This window comes from Peromyscus eremicus, chromosome 7 (genome assembly GCF_949786415.1).
Source record: "Peromyscus eremicus chromosome 7, PerEre_H2_v1, whole genome shotgun sequence".
NCBI lineage: Eukaryota > Metazoa > Chordata > Mammalia > Rodentia > Cricetidae > Peromyscus > Peromyscus eremicus.
Window position 1 is genome coordinate 18,877,195 of NC_081422.1, and position 19,759 is coordinate 18,896,953.

At 43.3% G+C, this 19,759-nt stretch overlaps 1 protein-coding gene across 2 annotated transcripts in view; it reads left to right on the forward strand.

Moving 5' to 3' along the window:
* Bbs9 (Bardet-Biedl syndrome 9) overlaps positions 1–18,990 on the forward strand; it is a 434,048-nt gene extending 415,058 nt beyond the window's left edge. For both annotated transcript variants that reach the window (XM_059267526.1, XM_059267527.1), the window contains exons 21-22: positions 18,298–18,405; positions 18,566–18,990. In XM_059267526.1, coding sequence (XP_059123509.1) covers positions 18,298–18,405; positions 18,566–18,597 — 140 coding nt within the window. In that variant the 3' untranslated portion in view covers positions 18,598–18,990. The remainder of the gene's footprint in view (positions 1–18,297; positions 18,406–18,565) is intronic.
* Positions 18,991–19,759: the final 769 nt, after the last annotated feature.

Sequence of the window (19,759 nt, forward strand, 5' to 3'; positions counted from 1 at the left end):
ATTAAAAAACCATCAACAATTTCCAGAATTTAAAATCCTGAATCATGACATGACACTAGTGGAATTCAGGTGTTTCTGGTACATGGACTGCTCTCACCCAATGTGAGGTTGAACTGTTGACCTTGTGTACATCCTACTTCACAAATGAGTCTGTCAGATACGCTAAGCCTATAGGCTGAAGATGATGCCCCAGCACTGCGGAGAAATCTCAGGTGACTGTCCAGGGAGCTGGCTGTTTCTGTCAACTCACAAATTTTTTGGAAGTTGCTTGCATGCACTTTCTGTTTTTATTTTTGTTAGCTAATATTATTTCCTTCTTGGGTCTCTGGCAGAGTTGAAGATTAGTTATAGTTGAAGGTTAGTTAGTTATAGTTGAAGATTAATTAGGATAGGAAGTGAATTAGATACATTTTGGACTTAACAAAATAGGATAGATAATGAAATCATTTTCTCTGAATTTGTCAAATACAAATGGACTAGACATTGTTTAGACATTTATTACTTGTATATATTGTATATAGTCATTGTACTTTTGTATATAGTTTTTCTTTTGTTAGTTATAACCTTTTTCTTTTTTTTCCTTTTTATTAAAATAGAAAAGGGGAAATGTGGTGGTATTTTACTTGTACTGAAATGTGATTTTAATTGTACGTTAATAAATAAAGTTGCCTGGGGGTCAGAGCTATTAGAGCCATAGCAAGTGCGTGGCGGCGGTGGCGCACGCCTTTAAGGATCTGAAGGGCAGTACATACAGGCAGTGACGAGGCAGTCACGTGTTTGGGTTTACAACCAATGAGAAGGCAGAACAGCTAGACTATATAAAGACATACACACAGGAAGTAGGCCCCTTTTTTCGGAGAGCTCTCTTGACTGAAGAGGATCGCTGAAGCAGGAAGGGTGAGGATCTTAGCTCTGACCTCTTGGCTTTCTTCTCTGAAAAAAAAAAAAGTTATGAATCTACCCATGGATAAATCCATTGATGAAGACAGAGACATTGTGATCCAGTTACTTGTTCATGATTGGAATCACCAGCTGGGACCCAAGCTTTCAGGATATGAACCTGTGGGTGACACTTCCTTTCCAAAGTACAAAGATACGTGTCCTGGCTAGTTTTATGGCAACTTGACACAAGCTAGAGTCATCAGAGAAGAGGAAGCCTCTGTTGGAAAAATGTTTTCATAAGATCAGGCTATAGTCAAGCCTGTGGGTGTTTTCTTAATTAGTGATTGATGTGGGTGGGCTCAGCTAATTGTGGGTGGGTGGTCCTGGGTTCTATAAGAAAGCAGGTTGCGGAAGCCATGTGGAGCAAGCCAGAGGTTCCTACCCTGTTGAGTCCCTGCCTTGACTTCCTTCAGTGATGAACAGTGATATGGAAGTGTAAGCCAAATAAACCTTTTCCTCCCCCCCCAAAAAAAAAGAATTTGTAAGAGTGAATAAGTTATATTTTAGGAAAATAAGATGGAATACAGAGCCCAGCAACCATCCTTGGGTTTGCTGGCCTGCATACTATTGAACTATGTTTGGCTCACAAACCCAAAAAAAATCTTTTTGAAGTCAACAAGGACATGTTATTCTTTGAGGACTCTCCAGTTGACTTCCACAATGGCTGAATTAACTTGTACCCCAGCAGCATTGAGTAAGGCTTCCTCTCCTCCACCTCTTCTTCACCATTAGCTGTTGACAGTTGATTAGTTGATGATGACCCTTCTGACTGGGGTGAGGTGGCATCTCAAAATACCTTTCATTACACTTCCCTGAGGGCGAGGGATATCGAGCACTTTAAAAAATAGTTATCAGCCATTTGTGTTTCTTTAAAAAAAACTGTATTAATTTCATTAGCCCACTTGTTAATTGGCAGTATCATTTCCTTGGTATTTATTTTCTGCAATTCTTTGTAAATTCTGGATATTAATCCCCTGTCTGAAGTGTAGTCGGCAGAGATTTTCCCCCATCCCATGGGCTGTGTGCCCTGCTGTATGTTTCCTTAGCTGTGCAGGAACTTTATATTTCCTGGAGTCCCATCTGTTGGGACCTAGGGCTGGTTCCTGTATCATTGGTGTTTTATTCAGAAGCTTCTGTCCTACGCCAGTGTCTTAAGAAATAGTTCCTAGGTTCTCCTCTAGCTGTTTCAGCATTTCAGGTTTTAATTTAAGGTCTTTGATCTATTTTTGAATTGATTTTTGTACAAAATTTAAGTTATGAACCCAATTTCATTCTTTGTCACCCAGATACCCAGTTTTTCCAGCACCATTTGTTGAATGGCACTCTTTTCCAATGTGTATTTATACCTACTTTGTCAAAAATTAGGAGGGCGTAACTTTGTTGTTGAATGTTCATGTTTTATTATAGTCTGTTGATCTACCTGTCTATGCTTATGCTCATACCAGGATGTCTTTGTCACTATGGCTGTGTAGTGTAAGTTGAGATTGGGTTCTGTAATACCTCTGGCAGCATTCTTAGTCCTTAGGAATGCTTTAGGTATTTATGGTCTTTTGTGGTTCCATATGAATTATTGGGATCCCTCAAAAAAATAAAAATAAAAAATAGAGCTACCGTATGACCCAGTTACTCCAGTCCTGAGCGTATATACCAGAGAGCTCCATACCCTGCAACAGAGATGTTTGTCCCTCCGTGTTTGTTGTTGCTTCACTTACCATAGCGAGGAAATGGAAGCAGTCTAGTTGTCCATGAACAGAGGACTGTATGATGACAGTCTGGTAATACGTAATATGAAATGGTTTTCAACTCTAGTGAAAAATGAAATCACAAAGTTCACAATAAAATGAGTAGACTTAGAGACTATAAGAATATGATAATAAGGTCACCCACCTCAGGAAGGAACTTCATGGATCCTAGCCCAATAAAGATATGTAAACAAATGTGCACATGGGTAGTGTAGCATGTGGAAAGGAGAACAATAAAGGGTCACTATTAGGTGATGAGAAAGGGCTGAAAATGTGCAGAAAATGGACACATGAGTCATATAAAGATTTTATAAAGATAATTGTTCTCCTAGTTTTAACTCTGTTGTGAATTTTTCAGGGTTTTTGTGGTGGATATAAGTGTATAAAAATGTATTTGATAGTGAAAGTGTAAAATCTAATGTGAAGCTGACTGTGGTAGCACACACCTTTGATCCCACACTTGGGAGACAGAGGCAAGCAGATCTCCATTAATTTGAGGCCATCTTGGTCTACATAATGAGTTCCAGGCCAAACAGGGCTACACAATGAAACCCTGTCACAGAAAACAATAATCAAAAACAAAACAAAACAAACAAAAAAAGAAAGAAAAAGTAAATCCACTGTGGAGCCCTACAGATCAGAATGGATGTTCTGACTTCATAAAAGTTTATTGAGGTGTGTACATGTTGAGTGTGTGGTATTGTAGATGAAATTGTAAATGGTCTTAGTAAATAAGAAACATAGAGTCAAATACAGAGTTAAAGCCTAAGAGATCAGAGCACTAGTGAATCCCAAGACTACCTTTAGCTTACCAGTCGCTGCTGTCCTTCCCCTGAGAGAGAGACCTTCTCCTGTGTGACCCGTCTTTTTATTGCCTTTCTCATTGTTCTACCTTCTCATTGGCTCTAAACTCAACCACATGATTTCCTCATCACTGCCTGTCTATACAGACCTCCAGGTCTCTATGGTTTGAACTGGGATTAAAGGTTAGAGTCACTGCTTGGCTGTGTCCTTGACTACGCAGAGACTCTACCTGCCATATGATCAGATTAAGGGCATGTGCCACCACTGCCAGACTTCTGCTAAATGGCTTACTTTTAGCTCTGATCCCCAGGCAACTTTATATATTAACATACAAATAAAATCACATTTCAGCACAAATAAAATATCACCATATGGTATTTTTATTTATTTGCAGGTTCTTTTAAATAAAGTTTTAATTATGAAAAAAGAAATTATTAAGAAACCACTCTTTGCATGAGAGAGAAAAATTCAATTACTTTGCTCTGTGTATTATTTTCCTATGTAAAGTTTTTTTGTTTGTCATATAGGCTATGGAAACAAAAATGAAAAGGATCATATATGTGGACATACTACTTTTTACCATTTTAAAAAAGATTCTTCAAGTTTCCAAATCTTTTAGAGATGAGGCATAAACTAAACGATTCTTTGTTAAGCATTATTTCTCAGAGTACTGGTAAGTGGTTGCCACCAAATCCTTCATTAATAATCCCTTCCTTTTCCAGAAGGACTTGCCAACACCCATAAAGTATTCACTGGGAGAATTAAAGTCATATAAAGTAATTGGTGTTTGCTTCCTTCGAGGCATACATTTAAACACATTACCCTACTCCTCTGTTCCTTGGCTGCCTCCTATGTTTAGTAACACTAGGTCAGCAGACTTCCTCTTTCAAGGTTCATCTGCTGGCCAGTTCGGTTTCCCATGAGAAAGCAAACTTAACACTCTTTTCACTCTTTCATCTTAATACTTCCTCCATTTAGTTCATAGTCTCTGATGGGCTGTGTTTCCCAGTAATAAGAACGCTGCTGGTAAACAGAAAGTGACCAATGCAATTATACACCAGTGATCACCACCACCACTGCCGCCGCCGCCGCCGCCGCCGCCGCCGCCGCCACCACCACCACCACCACGCCACCACCTCCGCCACCACCACCATCTCCACCACCACCACCATCATCACCACCACCACCACCACCACCACACCACCACCACCACCACCTCCACCACCACCTCCACCACCACCTCCACCACCACCTCCACCACCACCACCATCTCCACCACCACCTCCACCACCACCACCATCTCCACCACCACCACCATCTCCACCACCACCACCATCATCACCACCACCACCACCACCACACCACCACCACCTCTACCACCACCTCCACCACCATCACCACCACCACCACCACCACCTCCACCACCACCACCACCTCCACCACCATCACCACCACCACTACCACCACCACTATCTCCACCACCACCACCACCACCACCACCACCACCACCACCACCACCTCCACCACCTCCACCACCTCCACCACCTCTACCACCACCTCCACCACCATCACCACCACCACCACCACCACCACCACCTCCACCACCACCTCCACCACCTCTACCACCACCACCTCCACCACCACCTCCACCACCACCACCATCTCCACCACCACCTCCACCACCACCTCCACCACCACCACCATCTCCACCACCACCACCATCATCACCACCACCACCACCACCACACCACCACCACCTCTACCACCACCTCCACCACCATCACCACCACCACCACCACCACCACCTCCACCACCACCACCACCTCCACCACCACCACCACCTCCACCACCACCACCTCCACCACCATCACCACCACCACTACCACCACCACCATCTCCACCACCACCACCACCACCACCACCACCACCACTACCTCCACCACCTCCACCACCTCCACCACCTCTACCACCACCACCTCCACCACCTCTACCATTGCCCTTTTAAAATTCCTGCTGTGATCTCAGAAAGAATGGTTGTTTGACAGTAGAATATTAGTAATTTCCTCTTAAAAGGAATATGATTTGTTTTTAATACTTTGTTGATACTTTTTCCATTGGCCACCAGGTCTGGCAGTAAGCATTCCACCACTGGGCTACATGTCCCATCAACTTTTGCCTGTGTGGATCTGAGAAAGTCACATATAATCCTCTCTGGCCTCATGGCCTCATGGCCTCCTGGCCTGCTGTTTAATGACAGCTGGCTAGAACGGAAATGACTGACATCAGCTGGGGCTGATGCTGAAAGTCATGGCCAGCACTCATTGGTGGGCTTATGCCTTGTGGAGCACTACGATAAATCCATTATAAGCCTTAATTTAACCCTCATCTCTCAGAAAGGAAATGCTATATTTTCCACATGAAAAAGTGGTTTGCATCTGTTATCCCAGCACTTGGGAAGCTGAGGCTAGAGGATCAAGCATTCAAGTCTAGCCCTAGATACATTTTAAAACCCTGAATCAAAGTACGTATAAATACACACATACATATGTGTATCCATGTGTATGTATGTACATGTGTGCATACATACATGCCACATCCATATATACATGCATCTATGTGTACATACATATATACAGGAAAGCAAAACGCAGGTTCACAACATAGCCACACTAGCCATCATGCCTCCTTTCAGAATGTCTCTTGCTATGGTTGATGGTCTAGCTTTCCATCCTGTGTATATTCCCTTGTTCCACAAAACATGCCATTGTTTAATGGGCATTCAGATCACTGGTTAGTGCAGTTGCCTTGGAATGAGTCCTGAGTGTTTATTCTGTGTCCTCACTGTGTGTGGAAGACAGTAATGTGATGCTCTTTCTCCAGAGAGCTCTCTTGTCTCTCTCCTTCACCTGCCTGTAAGGCAGGGGCCCAGCTCAACTCTTAATTCCATAAACATCTCCTAGACTCTGCCATTATTAAGAAAACAATAGAATCTGATCAAGATTCTGGCTTTTAGTTGGGTTGTGGAAAGAAGCTTAAGATGAAGAACAGTTGCTAGGATCCCCTTCTGCAAGAGGAAGCCACGAAGAACACCAGCTCTCATTCTGTGTGGTGTCCAGACATGCCAGGGCTATGCTTCCATTCTCCTGGTTTTCAGAGATTATTATTGCAGAGCTCTTGGCTTCCTTTCTCTCACAGCTACAGCTGTAATGTCTCACTTGTGCATGCGCACTGTGAGAGAGCACTGGCCTCTGAAGAGTAAGGCAGGAAAGTATTTTAAATGGAAATGTCTTAGAGTTATGCCTCTTTCCAATTGTACATTGAATTTTCTTAAGATTTCCAAATGAAATGGATATCACAACTGCTTTCATTTTGAACACACACAAAAAAATGACTCGACTTATCAGTGTAGAAAGACGTAGTTAAAAGGCAGTAGATCTTGCATGTTATGGCAGAGTGCTCCAGACATTGATCAGCTGGCAAAGGAAGTGCATATTAGCTTTCTCCCCCCCTGCTTTTCACAATGACTGGGCATTACTTTTGTAATCGCATCTGGATGTTCTAACAGCCTCGCTAACATGTGTAAAAACATTGTGATTGGAGGTGGTAACAAAATAGTGAGTAGCTTTTTTAAAGTTTCCATGTTTATATTCTTACTGGGTGTGTGTCTCTGTAAGTGCTGCAGGTTAAGAACTTAATGTGTTAGAAAAACAGATGTAATGCACACAAATTTGAGAGCTCTTGTTTCCTCGGGCCAGCAGAACTCCAAGTCCCAGGGTGATGAGTTTATGGTCCCTTCTTACTGTGTCAGGGATGTGCCCACCCTGGCTTCTCCCCCTGAATGTCATGTATCAGAAACAATCTATAGAGGCTGTCACCCATGCTCCTATATACAGCAGGGCACACAACGTGCCAATACAGTATAGAGATAATTTTGCCAACAATTAATTGGGGGAATTCACTTTATGAAGCCCTGTTTACAGACTGACATCTGGAGAAATTCTTAGCCTGGATCCCTTCCAATCTGTAGGATTTATGGACTGTGCTTGCTTTTTTTGTAAATAAGCCTTCTTTTTTTTTTTTCTTCTTGGTACACTCTGTTTACACAATCATCAATGGATGGAAATAGCTGTGTTCCTGCAATTTCTTAATGCTTTCCATCAAGTAGGCCTATATTCTAACCAGTGGTCCAGCTACAACACTCGGGCACCTAATGTTATTAAAGTTGTGGAAATATCTTAATGCCAGGAGCACCCTGCTCTCTTAAATCCAGACTCTGACTGGAGCCCTTATAGCCCGAGGGGCTGAGTGTTCAGCCTTTATGGGGGTTTTAAAACTTGTTGAGACACATGCTAGACCTCTTAAAATGTAGTAGGCTCCTTTTATTCACACACTTGGTATCTGCTGGGAGGTGAGAAATGGAAATATTTTTAAGCATGGAGTACATGCATAGTCTTGAATGTGTTTTAAGTTCTCACTGTGTGGGGGGATCAAAGTTGGTTATTAGGCAACAGAATGGAGCTGCACACATTCCACGGGGCTTTATATGGGGCACACTCACCAGTGACCTTCACATGCCTCTCTACAGCTAAGCACGATTCTCTCCATTGCTGATGGCTGGGCTATTTCCAGTGTGATCAGTATGGTTCCTACAATTACAGAAAGAAAGCAAAGTCGGAGAATGAATTCTCGGGGAACAGAGAAGTGAAATATGTCACAGAATTGGAAATCCAAGACTGTACAGAAAGACAATTTATTTCCGTCTTGTTGAGTTTTAAAGCTGTACAATGGTGCCAAGTTAATGTTTCCACATTATACACAGTAGTGGGTGGAAGGAAACGGAGGTGAGAGATTGGCATATATCCTCCGGTAACAGTTTGGTCTTAGCATGGTGGTACATGGCTGCAATCCTAGCACCTAGGAGACTGAGGCAGGAGGATTGAGAGTTTGGGGCTAGCCTGGGCAACATAGTGAGAGCCTATCTCAAAAATAAAAAGCAGAAAGAGTAGGAACCACGTTATATGTTAGTAACCTGGCTAACTATGTATGGTGGAAACACATGAGGGAGAATAAGTACTTCCTGCGGGCATAGTTTGTAAGACAAGCTTTGACAAGGTCTGTGCCTATGATCCTTATTAACCTATCTTGTATGTGAGTTTTTCTGGAAAGGAGCTTCAGTGAACACCTTTGGAAACCCAAATTCACACGGTGATAGCTCTCCAGATTGGCCCCTGGGAACAGAACACAAACGTACACACACACCCATGCATGCTTGTGTACATGGGCAAAAAAATAATCACCCCAATAATTATAGTGTTACCAACTGTGGTACTCTCTTAAGGAAATGTCAAGACCCAGTGAGGACAGGCTGGGCCCACTGGTGTGGGATGGAGGAAGAGCATGTGCTGAGACCAAGGGCTGAGAGAGACTTGGTCACTTTCTCTCCAGAGACTTTTGCACCCCTCGTTAAGTCCTTGTCCATGTTTATCCACAATCCTTTCTACTAGCTATCTATTCGGGTTTAAATTTCTAGCCACTCACAATTTCATATGCTTTGATATCTTGTCATCTGTACCTTCAGAAAGGCACCTCAATTATCTTACATAGAAGTACATACAGAGAAAAATAAAATACATGGCTAATTTTCCTTCCTTCTTCTTCCTACTTACCTCTCTCCCTTACTCACTATTCTTTCTTCCATTCTCCTATTTTGCCAAAATATTTATAAATACTCAACCAAAATTCCTATACAAGCATACAGCAGGATACATTCATACATATTTCCCCCTTTGGTTAGAAAAACTATATTTGATACAACTAGTAAAATGGCAAAGTAGAGAATTATCAGGAGAACCTTTCTATATACAGCAGGTACCAGGTTCCAAGCTCTGTAGTGATTATGAAAGCATGTATAGTGCTGAACCCTACCTCTGAGTGGTAAACACAGCTGGAGCAGATGTGCGAACTCAGTTACAATCTTTTTTTCCTAACAAGTTCATGATTATAAAATTTGTTCTCAGCGTACTCTTTTTTCTTTGATTAACTTAAAGTTAATGTTCCCCCTTTCACTTCCAGGAAGTACTTTGCAGCTTCTGCTCATCATATCCAAATGACAGTGTCAGTCTTCCTGAGGCCTGGGGTCATTATTAAGACTAGTCAGTGTTACATTGCACTACTGCCGTGGCTGACAGGTCAGTAGGTATGCTGCGTGAATACACTGGACGAAGGGATGACGCACATACTGGGTTGGAAGAGGTGCATCAAATTAGGATATTGCAAGATTTTGTTGTGTTCCCCTAACTGCACAACTGAAATGCTTTTGCTTGTTTCTTTGTGAAGTTTTCCACTTAATATTTTTAGACTGGCTGGGTGGTGGTGGCGCACGCCTTTAATCCCAGTACTGGGGAGGCAGAGCCAGGCGGATCTCTGTGAGTTCGAGGCCAGCCTGGGCTACCAAGTGAGTTCCAGGAAAAGCGCAAAGCTACACAGAGAAACCCTGTCTCGGAAAAAAAAAAAAAAGAAAAAAAAAGTATTTTTAGACTGTGGTTGATCTTGTACAACTAAAACAATTCAGTGTGTAAGCATGGGTGGAGTCATAACTGTCCGTGGGTGCATATGTATAAACATGCAGAAAGAGAAGAGAGCAAGATGAAAAGAGGAAGGGAGCAAAAGGGGAGGGGAGATGGAGGGAGGAATAAGTGAGGGAAAGAGAGTCAATTTTTTAAGTGACTATACTTACAGAGAGGTCCTGGGTGTGGTTTTTAGAAAGACACCCATTCCTCACACTTCACATGATTTATAAATCTTTGAAGTAAGGTTTGAATGTCAGCCTCAAAAAACGAACCCAAACTTGCTTCATCAAGTTTGATGAAAAGAAAAGTGTCCCTGGAATGTATTTTCGAGGTTTCTACCTTTTAACTCTTAGTGGCAATTCAGGCTGTGAAAACTGGACTTTACCTGGCAGGGAGAGAGCAGGGCCTGTGGCCATGTGGGATTCTCTGTGATTATCCAGTTGCTGGATACTTCTTAAATACACGAGAAGAAAAACACGATTCTCGCCTCATATTCTGTCCAGAAGTCTTTAAATATACCCCAGGAGCAGGGTGCCACCATCCCACTTTTTTCTGTGTTGTTAGTTAGGACAGACAAATGCAGGTGAATTCAGTCCTGGAAGAGAGGTGTCACTTTCAAAGCTCTAATGACATCAACTGCCCTCTCTCAGATTCTTTCTTAGTGTCTCTTAAGTAAAGTTGCTTGAACTTAAAACCAAAGTTCTTTGACTCCACAAAAGTATACTGAGGAAATTAACAAAAAGGTAGAATGTGCCATATGCTGAAGAGAGTACTAGGTATACATGGCCGCAGGGAGAGCTCTTGGTCTCCTGTGATCTCTACCTGTCCCGGCCCTGGGCGTCCACCACAGTAATGAGGACCTTCCTACTGCCCCTCAGCACTGTGCACTGCCTCCTCCCCATCTGTGGCCTCTCCCTTCACTGCCTATTTGGTTTCACTTTTCAGAGCAGATGAAACACCCAGAGGCCATATTAATATAGTGAGTTTATGAACAAGCTCCCCCTTAGTATTTCCACTGCCTCACCATAAGAAAAACACCAGCCAAACCCCAGCAGAAAAGCCATCAGGATTCCCTGGAGGTGGAATCCAGTGTTAGAAGTAGGTAGACGAAGGGGACAGACAGCAGACAGGGCACTAGTGCAATGGGGAAGCAGTTGCCGGGGTGCCACACAACAGTACAGCTGACCAGTAGATCTCAAAACCATCAGGGCCACCAAAACAAGGAAAGACTGTCCCAACTAAGGGGAGCCAAGAAGACAGAACCACCAAAGGCGTTGGTATTTTGGAAAGTACCCTGTAGCAGAAAATGGACAGTATACAGAAATGAAGGAAATCTTTGAGAAGCATGGACTTTGTCAAGGCAACATGCCAGCATTAGCTCCTCAATGTAAAATCACACCACACCAATGAGAGATGTGGGGAGAGTGATAAAGGTACATGGGAGTTCTGTACAACCTCCTGAATCTTTCTGTACAGCTGAAACTGTTGCAGAAAAGCAGTCTAGTAAGAGAGCAGAAGTTTGTGGCTGTGTAAACAAGAGCATTTTTTGCTGACGAGCAATGATTCTTTGGAACTGCTGTGGTAACTAGAAGATATGCTGGTGGTGATGCTGTAAGATAAGGCATCTGGCAGTGTTACAGATGCCTCCAGCAAGACTGGGAATTAAGGCATGCCGAGCGAGCACCTTCCCATTAGCCTCGTTAGGTCAGGAATGGCAGTGTATTGCCTGTGGGCCAGACCTGGGCCACCACCTGCTTTAGTAAATAAAGCTTTGTTGGAACCCAGCCAGCACATGGTCACACATACACATGGAACTTGGCTGCTCTGTCACAACAGTGGCAGCAGAGACCAGCTGGTCTGTAGAGGCCAAACAGTATTTGCATCTGGCCAAGCCCCTGGTTTAGGCTGAGGGCAAAGTAAAAGTGAGACAGGCTAGCTGGGCCACCAGGATTCACTCGGGGTGGAATCAGGTGTTAGGAGGAAGAGGGAGAGGCGGCAGGTGGGGCTTGAGGAGGAGAGCTGCCAGCTGCCTGCAGTGCTGACGTTTGCAGAGACTATCCTGTTTTCTCTGGAGCTGGGTCTTAGCTGCAGGCTTTGTCGGTCCGTGTGAAATCCACCTTTCCAGCCCCCTTCCTAGATACTTTATCTTGGTTTCTGATTCTATTATTTTGTTATTCTGGCTGTCCTGAAAATAAGTCACCAGAATCAACACAGTATCTCTGTGGTACTGTACTGTATTACACTGCCAAGCTCCATATCTGCAGGTACCACATTAGTTCCTTAAAATTGGCCTTGATGATTGTATTGCCTGTTGTCAGTAAGGTCCTCTGTTTATAAATACCGAAGAACACACACACACACACACACACACACACACACACACACTCACACACACATACACACACACACACACACACACACACACACACACACACACACACAATTGGCCATGGTGAAGTCTTTGTATCATGGAAGTGAGCAGACAGACGACTTTGCTTCTGTCTGCCAGTGTCCATTCCCATGCCAGCTCTCCCACAGTCACTGTAAAACTGCGCAACTTGCATTCTGATTTTGGTTTCCAGTATTCTAGATGATCTCTGTATTTGTTTCTTTCTTTCTTCTATCTTAACCTTTAAATGCTATCAACTGTGTAACAGCACCTTGCAGAGAAAGCCTGAGCTCATTTTGTTGCTGTCCAGCCTCACCCCCTCACCACTCCTCCCCTCCACCTCCCAGCCCCCGTGCCTCACCCCCATGTAATTATCTGTTGATAATAGGTGTTCTTCTTGGTAAGAAAGAAGTCTCTTACAGTTTGCTTTTGAATGTAGAAACAGGTTTGAGAATTACTTGGAATCCCAGGAAAAGTCCTAATGTTCTTTTCAAATGCTGAGGTAATTCCTGGTCATTGAGATTTTTTTGCTGAAAATTTCTACTTAATTTTCTAAGTACAAGCAGGTTTCTATGTGCGTGTATTCAAATATTATTAGTTTACAGAAAGGGTGAGTGATCAGATACAGAATTTGATGGACAATTTTATGTGAATGATGTGGTAAAGTTCTATATAGATTTGTTTTTCTAACATCATCAATGTAATTTCTAACTTATAAACCTTTTTTCCTGAGTTATTTTATGCTTATAATGCATGTGCCATTTAAAAAATTTTTATATATAGGTTTCCAGACTGGCCGAGAAATTCTTTAAAGCAAATAGCTTAATTGTAATGGAACTCTGTAATGTAGTGGCTACTGAAAACATTATTCTCTTCTGAAAATGTATCCAGAGTTCTCACTTCACATGCCAGAGTTCCTCAATGAGAATCCATCTTGTTAAAGATCCCAGTAGAAGGTAGAAGTGGGTCTCCCATGGCTACGGAAGGAACAGCAGAAGCAAAACTTGGATGTCTGCATTGGTTGGGGAGACTTTCTGAACACTGTGGCAACTTGGAAGTAGGATGTATGTGGAAAAGGGTGTGGATGAAATGGGAGAAACCTATGTTGTTGCCAAAAGGAACTAGTTACTGGCTGTTGGAGTCTTAGATAACTAAGGTTCTGGTGTGTTCGGGAGTTCTGTAATTACTAACCCCAGTTCTAAACATCCCATTAATTATGGCAGACCGAGTCTTGTAGATGGCAGTGCTTACAGTGTGGCCAGACTGTATCTTCTGTTGCCTGAAACTGAGAAAAAATTGTTGAAAATATGTGTAGCCATTGACAAGGGACTTGGCAAATATTGACTCTCATACCTAAAAATAAGAGCTGGCATCCTTTGTCCTTCCATTTTCTGGTAATTCCCTTTACACATTTCAAATTGTATATTTTCAAAGTGTTTAAGCCAGAAGTGGTAGCTTAATCCCAGAACTCGAGAGGCAGAGGCAGAAGAGGTAGATCTCTGAGTTCAAGGCTAGTCTGGTCTACAAAGCAAGTTCCAGGACAGCCAGGACTGCATGGAGAAACTCTGTCTTGAAGAACAAAACAACAACATCAAAACATTTTTAAAACTATTGGTTTCTGTAGGCAACTTGAAAAGTAAGTCTTTCTGAGAAATGTTGCTGTGTTAAAGAGCTGGGCTTCAGGCTGTGTAGATTTCCTGTGTGACCTTTGGCAAATGCCATAATCTCTCAGATTCACTTAATAAATTAAGACCTTCCAGCAGGGTTGACAGCCTACTAGAGAGTCAAGGCAGGATGCAAGAAATGTCAAAATTGTGCCTTTTTAAACAGCAAGATTTAGAAATTCGATCTTAACTGTTATTGGCTGTCTACTCCATCCATCCCACTCAGGATCGTGTACATAGGGCTCAGAAATAAGGACACTATCTGCCCAGCCTGTAGCAGAGTCCAGGACTCCCTGTGGCAGAGGCTGGCACTCTGGCTGCAGAGTCCTCCCAGTGCCCCTTGCCCTGTCCTCTATGCCTTGGGTCCTAGCCTTGGGCTGTAATTGCTTCTGCACTAGTCACACTGTATCTTACCTTCTGATCCTTATCCTGCCCCAGCCCTGAGTACGGCTCTCATCCATCACTTCATTGAACCTGGGCACAGACAACCAAGGCCAAAAGAAAAATACAGATGAAATACAATGGAGGTCCATCCTGATAAGTCCATGAAGTGGGCATTGAATTTATGTCATATGAAAATGTCATAAACAGACAGTGCATTTAAGCTACCTAACCCCCCAAGACTCAGAGCTCAGCAGCATGGTCCCTTAGAGTCTCTCAGGATGATGTAGTTGACTGGGATCCGAAGTTCACTGCCACTGACTGGTATCAAGACAGGATGATGCTGTGTATCCCTAATCTGGACAGAGAACAAAACTCAAAATTCCAAGTAGGGCTGGCAAGATGGCTCAGCATGTGAAGGCACTTGTTGTCAAGCCTGCCAAACGTGGATTCAATCCTTGGGACCCACATGTTGGAAGTAGAGGACCAACTCCTGTGATTTGTGCCCCGACTTTCCCATGCTCCACGTCCTGGCACACACTGCATCCAGCACACACATAAAATACATAGTTTTGTGATTTTAAAAATCCATTTACAGCTTCTACCAAATATTCACTGATTTTGCGCCATCATAAGTCAACATGTCTTTATTTCTAAGCTCCTTCTGGTTCAACCCCATTCCAAATTTCCTTACGTCAAGAAAGTAGCAAATGGCCTTGGGAAATTTGGGGGAAGAGATGATGGGAGAGGAAAGGCCGAGTTACAACTGCTATAGTCACACTTTCAAAGTGAGAGAAGGAGCCCTTTGGGGGAGGGTGTTTGATGATGGAGTGAGTCAGCGTATTGCAGATGTGCAGCAGAGTGCCCAGTGCCCAGCAGGTGCCCAGGACTGTTGGCGCCCCTGTCCTCCTACAGGTCCTTGCCTGATTTCAGGTCAGGAATCCCCAGTTTCTGCTGAACCTGCCAGTTTGTTGGCTCCTGTCACACAGGCTGTTTGTATTTGGAGAATTCCATCCAGCTGTCGGTTTTCTTCCCTTTCTCCTTTTATGGAATGGGCTCTAAGCCAACGGTACTTCATCTGGCGTCCATGGGACCCGGGCTTCGCGTCCATGGATGAGCTTCAGAGGGTCTGTTAGTTTGGAAGTTTTATGTTTTATTTCTCTCTTTTTATTGCTTACTTTTAATATCTTAACAAATATATATATACATCATCTTCTAGCAAAATTCTTACCAAATATAATCATCTGACTTCAGCAGATTTAAGGATAAATTTGGTATAGGCTGGCCTTGGGATTCTGAGTTTTGAAGCAGCTCTCCAGTGTTCCTTCTGGTGCTAAGAAGATGGCCTCACTTATCCCAATGACACAAGGAGGGTCCCTGACTTTCTGCATTTACCTTCTTTGGTCCGTTAGCTTCACTGAGCCTGACATTTTCCTATAGCAAGTTATCTGGTCCTTAGAACCAGCCATCCTAAATTGGAATCCTTGTCACGATGGACATTTCCATGCCCCAGCAGCTGAATCTCCATCTTGACCTCTGCATGTCCATCTCAATTAACCATGAATGAGCAGTTGCATACAGGAGTGATTACCATTCCTTCTAGCAGCCAGCCATGGGGCCCCTTATTCTTACAGATGGGTGGCCAGTCTAACTTCCAAGTTCCATCTTGAAAACTTGGTGTTTATAACTACATCTAGTATCAGTTAGTTTTATAATAAAATAGGACCCGAGGCAAGGAGATTGGACTCAACACTTGGTTGAGCAATCTGGTTACATGGAGGGTACAAATGACCTGTATTGTTAGAGCAAGTGACTGGTCAGCCTCTGCGGTGTGTCTAGTCAGGAAATGGGAATTTCTGAGGGGAGGAGAGGAGATACACGTAATCACTGCCCATTAGAGCATCGGGAGAGTAGAGCGCCGGATATAGAAGAAATTGTGTTGGTTGCTGTTTATCTGTAACCATTGACTTCCCCTTTTGTGCCCGTGTTACAAAAAGCTAGGACAGTCCGTAAGCCCTAAGCCCTCATATGTAATTTTTCCTCACAGTGAGTCAGCCAGAAGCCAGGGTGGACAGTAATTCATCCATGGAAACTTGCTGCTCCTGTGCATACAGTAGGTACTGCACAGTTTCCCGCCTGCTGGAGCGGGTAGGTCTGCCACACTTCTCAAGTTTTCTTGTATGTGAAGGGAGCTTCATGAGTGTATCATTCCTGGTCCCTTTCTCTTCCTACCTTGTTGTACTGGGGATGGAAAGTCAATGATTTGTGAGTCTACAGTGGAAACTGTACCTCTGCCTTTCTCTGTGGGGACAGTGTTCCTTCAACAGAGTTAGTGTACCCCTTCGGTCTGCTCTTCCCTGTCATTGACCTGGGTAGTGGTTCCAAGCCCTGCTTACCATTGCCTGGTGCCTTGCCTTTCTCCACCTCAGTTAGAAGGGGTGGACAAGGGAAGAAAGAGGCTATTCCATAGGCTTCCTCCAACGTTCAAGCCCCACAGACCTGTGTGACCTTGGTGATTTACTCTATCTCATGAGACTTCCATTTTTCTAACTTTAAAGTGAGAATAATGTCTACTCATGGTATGAGGTACAGAGATTAACTGAGATAATGTATAGGGAGCTTCAAGCGCCTAGAAAGTGTACAATTATAATAGTTCTTGTCATGATTTTGCTTTGGAAAGAGACTAAAACTAAGCCTAGTTCTCCTTACAGGTGGGGCCTTGCTATTTGCAGACAGAGTTGGGCCAGTTCAACTTCACCCACTGATGGATAAATCCAGTGCTCCCAGGGAACCTCTCATTTTATGAACTTGGAAACCTTTCTCTCCAGTTTCCCTCACCAATTTATTTCTCAGTGAGGATGCAGGGGTGTGGGTGGCAAGGTGCATTTTCCTTCAGAGCTGGGTTTTGCCTCTACCCCCTCTTCTAAAGTGATGTTCATACTGTCTTTTCTCAAAATGTCATGAGCATCGTAAAACTTTTCACACATAAGACCAAACTTAAGTGCTGAGGCTTTGGACTCAGTGTGTGAGAACACTCAGAAGAAAGAAATCACACTTCATTAAGAAGAAGAAAGGCTCTGGAAAAAACCTGTACAGTATACAGTGTGCTAGCTCACTTCCAGGAAGCAAGAGCAAACTAGACCACGTTGCTGACAGCGTCAGGAAGCTCACACATGGACTGGAGGTTCCAATACAAGATTTGGTGACTACAGTGAAGTGGTATATACTCAGGCTTTGCAAAACGGCCCACCCTTGAATCCCCTTTGTATTGACATGTCCCACAAGGCAGCTCCATGGCTTTTCTGTTGCATTATGAAGTGGGGGTGTCTATCCTATAAGGTGCAGGGTTCAGGGAGAGAATCAAGTCTAGAGAAGCCCCACCATAGTCATAGAACATTGGTAGCCTTCCTCTGCACAGGAGGGGGTGCTCTTTCTCTTCTGTATGTATTCTGTGTATTTCATAATTTCTGATGGTCTGTATGGGAGAGTTTCTGCAGAGGGGCTATTATGCTGTGGGTATTGATTTGATATAGGTTTTGCCCTTTCTAAACAAACAAGGACATATGATGCTGTTGTCACTTCTGCCAAGCTCCAATCACACGACCATGGCTTCAGTGTCAATAATGCATTCCCAGGACTTTGAATAAAACAAGACATTTAAGCTAACGTGTTTGCTTCTCTCTTGACAGTCTCCATCATGTCACTTATTGTCGTCATGTGTAGTGTACTTCTGAGCTGTGGTCACTGTGTGGAAAGGCAGATTTCCTCAGCGATTGCTTACAATACTGCTTGTGTCTTCCATTCAGGTGGCTGTGCTCCAATCCCAGAGTCAGACATAGAGGAGAGATCACTAGAAGAATCCGCAGAACTGTTTACCAACCACAAGCACCTCATCGCAGAGACCCCTGTGCCTGGTGAGAGAAAACAGTGGCACTCTGCTCCACTTCTGACATGTTGGAGAGCATTTTGCAAAACTGCTTGTTTTCTAACATCTATGTCTTGGTGTGGGTGACTGGGCAGTTTTCCCATTTCTGTGGATTTTCAAACCTACTCCTCTCTGTTTCTTCTTCCCAGAAGTCACAGCCCTCCAAGGAGTTTTGGAATAGTCGAAGTAACGCTGACTAGTTGGAAAGAAGACGACGCCCTCTCTGAGGCTGACCCTGTGTGGACATTGTGGTCCTACCCTGGTGCTGTGCTGAGCTCACCCCTGGAGGTGACTTCGTGGAGATGGGCTCAGGGCTTTTGATTGTGCTTGGGAGGGCTTGGAATATCACAGAAGGGTCATCTGAAAGACGAATCTTTTCTTCCCAGGAAAACTGTTGCTGCCTTTAGTCATGAGTGCTTATAGACAGAGGGAGTAGCAGATGGCAAAGTTTGGGGACAGGCTTTATAACGCAGGGATCCAGATGTAAAATAATTTGATAGCCCATTTTTTTTCACAGAATTCTTATGTAATAAATGCATCAAGTTTAATAAAGCATATAATTGTCAAACAATAACTTGGACATAATTTATAATAAGGGTTACACATATGATTTCTCTGTATTTTTTTAAAGAAACTGAAAAGTTTGCTACTCCACAGTAAGACTTGGGTGATCTTGTTTAATAAGTAAAAGAAGCGGTCGGAGCTGTTGAGCTCTTTGCTTTGTTGAGCTAACGTGGAAGAGGGTGGTTTCTAGTGGGTGTGAATATACTTTAGGAAGCGAGTACGTTAACAGTCACCCTCGTGAGTGGTGCCTTTCACAAATCCAGGTAATAAAGGGAGTCACACTTTTTATTATTATTATTTTATTATTTAATAATAATTTCATTATTATTAAAACAGAATGTTTTATGTATAAGGAATTGCAGAGGTTTTACTTACTTTGGGTTTTGCCTAAGTAAGGATTCAGATGTAATACTGATTAGTTAAACATGTCCATGTTAGTTTTCAGATGAGTCTCAGTTAAATCTCAGGGGAAAGGGGCTTATGGTTTGTTTTTTTCTTAATATTGGAAGAATCAAAAAAATCAAAGGTTGCCTCATCTGTTATTTACAGTGTCCTTTTGCAGGAGGCACAACAGAAAATGTAAGAGCTGTAATTGTCTAGCACACACAGGAGGCAGCTTCCGGCATAGAGACCGGAACAAAGATGTCATGGTCTAGTGCATGTCCCAACACTCGGACCAACTGGAACAGCTTTCAGGAAAGCTCACCAAAGAGGTGTCCTACTTTGTGTGTGTGTGTGTGTGTGTGTGTGTGTGTGTGTGTGTGTGTATGTCTGTATCA